An 8,797-nucleotide genomic window follows, 5' to 3' on the forward strand; every position below is an offset into this window, starting at 1 on the left:
TGGTTCCTAAACTTATAACTCTACATTAAATAACTCACTTTTTAACTATATTGATCAATTAAAAATAATAGGAGTATTCTCTATTTAGATTAATTAAGACTAATACTCTTTATTTTCATGTCAATTAAACACATAATCGGGTTATTCTAATGGCTTAACCATCTTTTAAATCTAAATCTTTATATATTTTTATCAATTACGATAAAAAAATTATTTTTATAATCATGTTCAATTTAAAAGCTTATCTTACAATTGTAAATAAAATTTTGAGTTTTATCTTTTTAAATCCAAACCTCTACATCTTCTCAATTACGATCAAATCTCAAAAAATTGTCTAACTTCTAAGAAAAGTTAATATAAATTTTTGGTCTTAATTGATAAAAATTAAAAGGTTTGAATTTTAAGAAATAAAATTTAAAAATTTGACCATCATTGCAAAAAACGTTTTCAAATTGACCATAATTATAAAAATTAAAAAATTTAATTGTAATTGATAAAAAAAACATAAAAATTTAGATTTAAAAAATAGTTAGACCTATACTAATTTCTAAACTTCTTTGATAAAAAATATTTCTAAATTTATTCGTATCATATAATTTTATATTTTATTAAAATAGATTCGTCCTTGATAAAAATGAGTTATTTGGTACGGAATCATAAGTTTATGGACTAGAATGACCCTTTACTCACAATATCTGAAAGCAGAAACAGAGATAAGTTTATCTGTTGAAAGAGTGTGCCCACTAGAGAACTTACTGCCAATTGTTGTCCTAATGAATCATTGCCATCGTCTCCCTAAACAATTTCTTACCACCGTTAAATGGGCACACCCCATTTTTTCCAACAGAAAATTGGTTCTTCTTGGGTCTCGCTCTCTATCTAACCATGCCAACTTCAAGCCCCCAGTTCTAGTTTCAGGTACTTATATCAAATTCCTTTGCTTCACTTAGTTTGTTAATTTGATTTTCATTTGTTTTAAAGCTTTTGGGTAATTGTTGAAGCTGATGGGAATGCGTTAGAAGTGGATAAAGTTAGTGTCTTGAAGCAGAAAATGGAGCATCATGGAATTAACTATGACTTCTCTTGTGTGCCTGGAAAATTCAGTCTCTTGCTTTGTCCTCAGGTAAGACTATCTCTACTTTTTTAGTTAAATTGTTAAATTCACTGTGTCATGGACATTTGGATTGGCCTCTAAAGGGTGTTTCTTGAATTGACTGCTAGCTAACTTTTTGTCTTTGTTGCATTGGGATTTAGTAGAAGTAGGGGTGAGCAGAAACCGAACCAGGCCGAAAAACCAAACCGAACAGAACCGAAGTTTGTTGTTTGGTTTGGTTTGGTGGGTAATTTAGAAAAGTTGGAGTTTGGTTGATGGTTCAGTTTGGGGGTTTGTAAAACCGAAATAACTGAAACACCAATACAAACTTTTCAAAATTAATAAGGATTTTTTTTATTTTATATCTAAATTTCGGGGCTTTTTTGTTATTTTACCTAAGATTTTAAGGTTTTTAGTTGATTTTGGAAATAAGTCCAAACCGAATTTTAAAACCGAAACCGAACCGACTAAAAATTTTGGTGGTTGGTAAAAAAACTATGGTTCAGTCAACCACTGATATTTTCGGCACTCTCGGTTTCGGTGGATTCGGAACTGAACCAAACTGAACCGAGCAATGCTCACCCCTAAGTAGAAGTGTCATTAGCTAATTCATCTCATGTCCCATTGTTTGGAAAACTGTTTTAGAAATTGTTTGTAATTCATTCTGTTGTTTTGGTAATGTAGTGCAAAGGTGGAAAATCAATGGAAAGGAGTTTGTCTTTACATATTATCCAAGACGCGTAAGCTGTTCGTACTAGTTTTTGTCATATGCTTGATCGTGGATGGATTTGGTTGTTCACTAGCTTGCTGGACTGTATTTCAAGTTTGTGATATGTTTGTAGGGAATTTGCCATGTGGAGGTGTTACCGTACTTCTTGTGGATGGGCAGGACAGGTGAGGATTGTGTGTGTTATGTACCTATTTCAGATTTCGGGAAAATTGCAAACTACAACAATTACTAAGTTCTGTTATAAAGGCATTTGCAGATGACAGATTGACTATTGAAGGGATGAATATAATTTTCAAAGTCAGGTCTTCTGGACCAATGACACCAGAGGGCATAGTACTAGAACCACTGTGTGAGAAGGTATTGAGATTGTTTTAAATCGTAATATTACGAGTGTTTTTTATCTTCTCTTTTATATCTTTTGTTTGTACATCTTTACCGGTGATTCCTACACTTTGTTGGAAGATATGTTTTAAATGAATTTACGATAAGTCATTTTATCACCCCAACATAAACTATTGCCAAAATTATGATACAGATAAATAGAACTGCTTACCTTTCTTTCTAATTCATTTTTAAATTTCTAGTCTCAATAGAAAGTTATTGACGTTTAGTAATTCTTTTCCAGCTAATTGCATATTTCAGCGACAGAAGAATATCTAAGGAAACCCTTCAGAGAAATTATGTCATGCAGATGGCTGGTGATCAGGTTAGATCGCTCAATTTCATCGCTTTTTGTGTGGTTATGACTTATGAGATAAATGAATTTCTGTCTTGATGGTTTCTTGAATTAATGGGTTAGAACCCTTTGGAGAGTTCATGTTGATGTGGTAGATGAGAAAAAGCATGCAAAAATGTCATCAGGTGTACTGTTTTTTCTTCCTTCACACCAACATGCACCAAATATGGTATCGAAAATGCATATTTTTCCCATCTGAGGGAGTAGAGATCTGTGTTGTGTTTTTGCTAAAATTGAGTCATTTGATTTTGTGTGAATGTTCAGGAGCATGGGTTCTCTGGATTGATTCCTCCATATGATTCTGATCTTTTAACAACTCTTTCAAATCTTTCACCATAATATCCTAGGTTCCTCTTCGCTTCTCCAAGTTGATACATTTTTCTGTTGTCTCTTTATGGATCCCTCAAAATGAAGACCTCACTTTGGCGCCGACTTCACTAGTCATATCCCATGTTTCTGCTACATCTTCCCATGCTCTTGCTAAATCTCCCTTTCTGGCCTTTCTCCTAAAACTCATTAGGATAACTTTAAGCATGAGTCTAATTGAACTTCATGACTTGCCTCGCCTATTCTCTTAACTCTAAATGATCTAGGGGTATCACATATTTACGGGTAATTGATTTTGGAGGTCACTGTACTTTTCAAAAATTGCAAAATGGTGACCAAACTTCAAAACGTAACATTTTAGTTATTATACTATTTGGTTATGTTAAGATAGAAGGATTTTTGGTCACCGAAAAAAATTATTTCGAGTCGATTTTTTGTTGATTGTGTGTATATACGAAATATAAGATATTATTTGTTATAAATAATCAAAATTTGATTACTACATATGTATAGTTTGACCGTAAAACACTTAAAAACCTTACAAAATCTCATATTTGAAAGTTTAGTAACCATTTTGTTACGTTTTTAAGTCGGTCACCATTTTGCAATTCTTGAAAAGTACAATGACCCCTAGAATCAATTATCCCATATTTACAGTTAAACATGTTATAGTTTTAGCAGTTCAGAAAATTACGACAAATATATATACCTGTGAACATTTTGTACAATCACGAGAAAGGAAGACTGATTTCACTAGCTTTGCAATTACAAAGTAATCTTGTTGGAACATAGTTCTGATATACTCCATCCAAACTTCTGCTCTTTTAGTTTAGAAATTAGATGCATTTATTTTTGGAAAGTTAAATATAGAACCAAATTGCTGTGATGTCTAAGATAATAGAGATAACTCAAGCCTCTAAATGGTCTTTAAAAGGAATGATCAATGGAATCTAGACTTAGATGGTTGTTATGATCTATATATTTATATGCAGCTTAATTATGAATACTTTTTTTTATCCCACAATCTTTACTGTTCTCCTTGATTGTTCTGATCTATGAATCAAGATGGCTGCTTATTTAATTGCTTTAATGTTCTGGATGTAATCATTTATCTTTATAGGTCTTTTCGACTCTTGCTTTGAAGCTAATCGTGATATTATTGTTTATAGAGCATTTAATATATGAGCTAATTCTGATTATTTGGACTTGAGTTATAACTTATAATTGAGTTGAACACATACAGACGTACTTGTACCCGAAATAAATTTGCCTAGTTAGAACAAAGCTGTGTTACAAATATGTTCTGATATCATCTTAAGGATCTGTGTTGATCAATTGAATACTGAGATCTGATCTTTTCTAACTAGTAATGACTAATGGTTTCAGGACATCATTGCTTTTACTTACAGACGAAATGGAGTTCTTGTTGGGTGCAAGTTCCGGACCACAGAGAAAAGATTTTGGCAGGTAGTTCCGTAGTTGTGCTATTTGTACTCTGCAATTTTATGATGTGTGATGATTTTGTTTATATTCAAGTAAAAAGGAAAAATGCTGGAAAGAATAAACACACAGAACCATGGAAAATTTTATGTTTCGTGAGCTGAATATTCATTCAAAGGATGATCTATAGAGAAACATGACCGGGTAATGGCCTATAAAGCTCTTAATGACGTAAACAGAAGATGCACTCACTTACCAAACAATGAGTTTTACATGCACATAGTCACATACTAACAATGAATGTTCAGACTCAAAATATTGTACTAAGATTTAAAACTTAACCTGAAGCAGTCAAAATCAAACCTTATAATATGTTTTTATTTCTCAAGCTCCTGATTAGGCTAATTTCTTTAGTCCTTAAATGTGTGGCAGTCGAGTGCTAAGGGGAACATGTATAATTCTTTTACAGATACATTCAGATAACAATAAGTGAAAATAGTGACTTTACATCTCATTAGACAACTAAATTATTTTTAAAATTATAATTTTAGTAAATTAATACTTGTAATATTTTCGCTAAAGTATAAGCTAGGAAAAATTTCCCAGTTAATTACTGGTGAATGAGTGTCCTGAATAGTGAGATTTTGACATTGTTAACAAAGCAGGGCATGTTACAAGTATGTTTGCGAAATTGCACTCGAATAAATCAAGCACGACTCTCTGAGATTCAACCAATGGATAGTTCGACTAATTGGCTATCGTTGTCATCAGCTCCACTTTTAGCGTTTTGCTACTGTTTCTGGCTCTGAGACTCATATTCATAGAGGAAGATTGGAGGTGATGGCCTTTAATAATCAAACTAAAAATATGGTGTAGGAGAGTTGGTAGATGATCTACCAAATGGGCAATTACCAGATTCTTGTATCTAGTTGGAAAAGGAAAGAAAACACTAGTAAGAAAAGAAAACACTCTTTAGGATCCGGCAACTGAATTACATTGTCCTGCTATTATCTTCTATGCAGAGTGACTATGCTCTAACCCGTAACAGATTCTAATTTCTGCTATTTTGTTTCAGGAGAAAGGCACGGCCAAATGGTTATATGGCATTGACGACATTTGTGATGCCTCTGAAATTATAATTGTGAGTGCTGTTACTTTATTTGCATTTTTCATTGGTTTGTTTGAATCTCTTCCTATCCCCCATTATTTATTTTTATTTCCTTGGTGCTGACAAGGTTGAAGGGGAAATAGATAAGCTTTCACTGGAGGAAGCTGGCTTCTGTAATTGTGTAAGCGTTCCTGGCGGTGCACCTCAAGCTGTTTCCACTAAAGAACTGCCACCGTCAGAAAATGTATGAATCGGGTCTAAAAAGCTTTCTGATCATGCCTTTGTAGTTAATATGTTTTTGTTTAACTATTAATATAATTTTTCATTAAAAACTGAAGTTGCTCGTACCATGTCTGATGCATCAGTAATAACTATTATGCACAAGTTTCCCCCTAAATGTCTACGGTTTTGGCGAGTTCTATCTGATAGAAGATGAAAGTTCTCTTTTTCTACATATTAGGCATAGCCAAAAGGCCCAAAACCATAGATGTAATAATCATCTTCCCTATTAATTTCTGTGTTTTCTTTTAATTGTTCATGCAAATGCGAAGCCAGGATAAAGCATATCAGTATCTGTGGAACTGCAAAGATTACTTGGATAAGGTTAGCATCTTTTGAGCAGGGTTGGCAATGCAAAGAGGATTTGAGTTTTTCTTCTTACCTGCTATTTTCTCAACATCTTTAAGGTTTCTCGCATTATTCTGGCAACTGACGGGGATGTGTCTGGGCGAGCCTTGGCTGAAGAATTAGCTCGCCGGCTCGGAAAAGAAAGGTGACAATCATTCTCAAGGTTGAAGAGCTTTTATTTTACTTGAATATTTCTGATACTTGTTCACTTTGGCTATTCTACTAGAAGCTATTTTGTAGGCTGTATCTTTCATAAGTGTCGCAACTGTTTTTATACAGAACTGTCTATTAAGAGGAGAAAATCAGTTAATATCAAATGTTTTTAGCAGAGGAGAAAATCAGTTCATGGTTTTGATAGTAGTAATCTCAAATAAATCTTCCGTGGATTGAGCTATTTGTTGTGTTGCTACTCGTTGTCAGTATTAACAAACTTGTCTCGTCTTCTACTATTGCTGAATTTCATATGAATGTCAGACGCGACACATATTGCTTCTGTCCTCTTAAAAAATATTGATTAACCATCAGATTTTGCTCGAGTCTATAGAGGATGTTTTTGCCATTATTCCAACTTTTTTCCTATGCTTTTGCTGCAACAAATATAGGAAAAATAGGAAATGTTTTATATTGAAAGTGAATGGAATTATGAATACATGAAATTTAGCATGTTTAATATTCTTAGTACTACTGGCCTTGCTTTCTGGTTATATTCTAATTCATTCATACTGACATGCAATTACTCTGAAACTTGATGTTTTTTGTTTCCTTTTCTCCAGAGACCATACTTCTAATATTTTTCCATTCCATTAGTATCAAATTTGTGAAGAAATAACTTAAATATATTTTCCGTATGTTTCCGTAGATGCTGGATTGTACGATGGCCGAAGAAAGATCACTCCCACTACTTCAAAGATGCAAATGAGGTTTGTTTGTTATTTTTGGACATTCAGTTCAGTGACAAGCATGTGAACATTATCTAAGGATGTTATGATGATCACTAAACTAAACTGAAAACTCTAACCTAAGAGTCATGACATAGATTAGGTTTTGTTCGACATGCGATTCAAGCGTTGGTCAGTGTGCTTATTGGTTAAATGGGTCATGTACAGGTTCTGGAGTGTTTAGGACCAACTGCTCTCAAGGAAGTAATTGAAACTGCAGAATTGTACCAATCTCATATAATGAATCAGGCAGTATGAATTTTGTGGTTCAGATGAAAGATTCTAACATAAAAACTGTACACAAATTTTGGTCCAAAACTACAAGTATCTGAAAATTTTGGAGCCCGAGTGTGAGGCTGGCACTGCATGAATCAGCCATTGTAATTTTTCATTAGGAATGTTTGGCTAATTTGTATTATCAACACAATGAAATTATGGCTATTGATGTCTTTTTTTGTTCTTTTACCTAGCATGCATGATTCAACCTTGTCAGCTGGTAAAATGTCATACTGTAAATTTTCTTCTGTGAATCAATTCATTAGTCTACTTCTCAAGAATGCAAATAACATAGCCTCATCCCCTTATATTCGACATGAAGATAATACCTTTTCTAGTGAGTGAACTGGAGGACTTTAACTCAAAACCTCTACTCGTAAAAGCCGAGATGCATACAGTAAAGAATTCTATTTTCAAACACATACAGGGAGTGATCTTTCCTCGGCCATCAAATCAAAATTGCTATTTCTCATAAAAGAAACTACATAAAGTCGGAACTCGGAAATGTAGGGCATGGAATTGATCTTACAATTGATCCTATAATAAAAAATGAATATCAGGAATCCCGCTTCTGTGTCACGAACCAGCAACACCAACATCTTTTAAGATTGTTTAATGTCGGAAAAGTTGTGAAGTTGGCCTGTGTGCATATGAAACAGTCAAAACATATAATAAAAAGCTAACTCCATCTACAAACGAAACAAAGAGAGTCATTATTTTTACGTTATATAACTCCTCTGCAGATAATTGCAGTTCCATAGTCTCCAGCTGATACAAAAAGCTTGTGAGTTGGCCGAAAGCATAACTAGCTCTCGATCAATGGATCATCGGATCATCCTTCAAAGTAGGGCTAACAAGGGAAACATCTACGAGTCATGGAGTATCCACAAATTCAAAGCGCATCCTTGAATCAATATATTTGAATGATTGGAGCTTCAACGCGTAAAGATGTCTGCTTTTCAATCAAAAACCAGATTATTTACATGCAGCAAGCTTAGGTTCTCCAGACATAAACAACTCATGTTTGAGACGTGCAGCTTGATGAAGATTGATAATTTTAGTGAGCCATGTAATAAAATGAGAATACATAAGTTAAATTAAATAATAAATAAGAACAAGAGCTGCCCACTTATATTTAACACAGATGAGAATACAACTGTTTATTAAGAGACCAGAAAATTAGTTCATCTCAAATGCTTATATCAGTTGCTTCTCGTAGTGAATATTAACGGAATGTTTCCGAAACGAGGAAATGGACCTTCTTCAAGGTTTCCATACATCATAGCCTAGGAACAATAGAGAATGTTTAATATTCAAATTGAATGAACTGGAACTATGATTGTTTGAAATGTAGCATGTTCTTAGTACTGGCTTCGCTTTCTGGTTCTGTTCCGATCCATTCCTTGAAGTTACTCCGAAACTTAATAGTTTTTTGTTTTTCTTTTTCGAGAGGCCAGAATGCTTACTTATTCTCCAATCTATTGCATAAACTTCTGAAACAATTTCAATATTTTATGTCTGA

At 33.6% G+C, this 8,797-nt stretch overlaps 1 protein-coding gene across 1 annotated transcript; it reads left to right on the plus strand.

Annotated features, from left to right (window-relative positions):
- Window positions 1-735: 735 nt before the first annotated feature.
- LOC126673458 (primase homolog protein) lies at window positions 736-7,464 on the plus strand. The gene is made up of 13 exons (XM_050367611.2): window positions 736-918; window positions 1,002-1,123; window positions 1,778-1,833; window positions 1,936-1,987; window positions 2,070-2,180; window positions 2,449-2,529; window positions 4,273-4,353; window positions 5,402-5,467; window positions 5,562-5,678; window positions 5,990-6,037; window positions 6,121-6,206; window positions 6,921-6,981; window positions 7,168-7,464. Exons 1-13 carry the CDS (start codon window positions 774-776, stop codon window positions 7,255-7,257), a joined length of 1,116 nt encoding a protein of 371 aa, XP_050223568.1. The 5' UTR covers window positions 736-773; the 3' UTR covers window positions 7,258-7,464.
- Window positions 7,465-8,797: the final 1,333 nt, after the last annotated feature.

Source organism: Mercurialis annua, linkage group LG3, assembly GCF_937616625.2.
Source record: "Mercurialis annua linkage group LG3, ddMerAnnu1.2, whole genome shotgun sequence".
Classification (NCBI taxonomy): domain Eukaryota; kingdom Viridiplantae; phylum Streptophyta; class Magnoliopsida; order Malpighiales; family Euphorbiaceae; genus Mercurialis; species Mercurialis annua.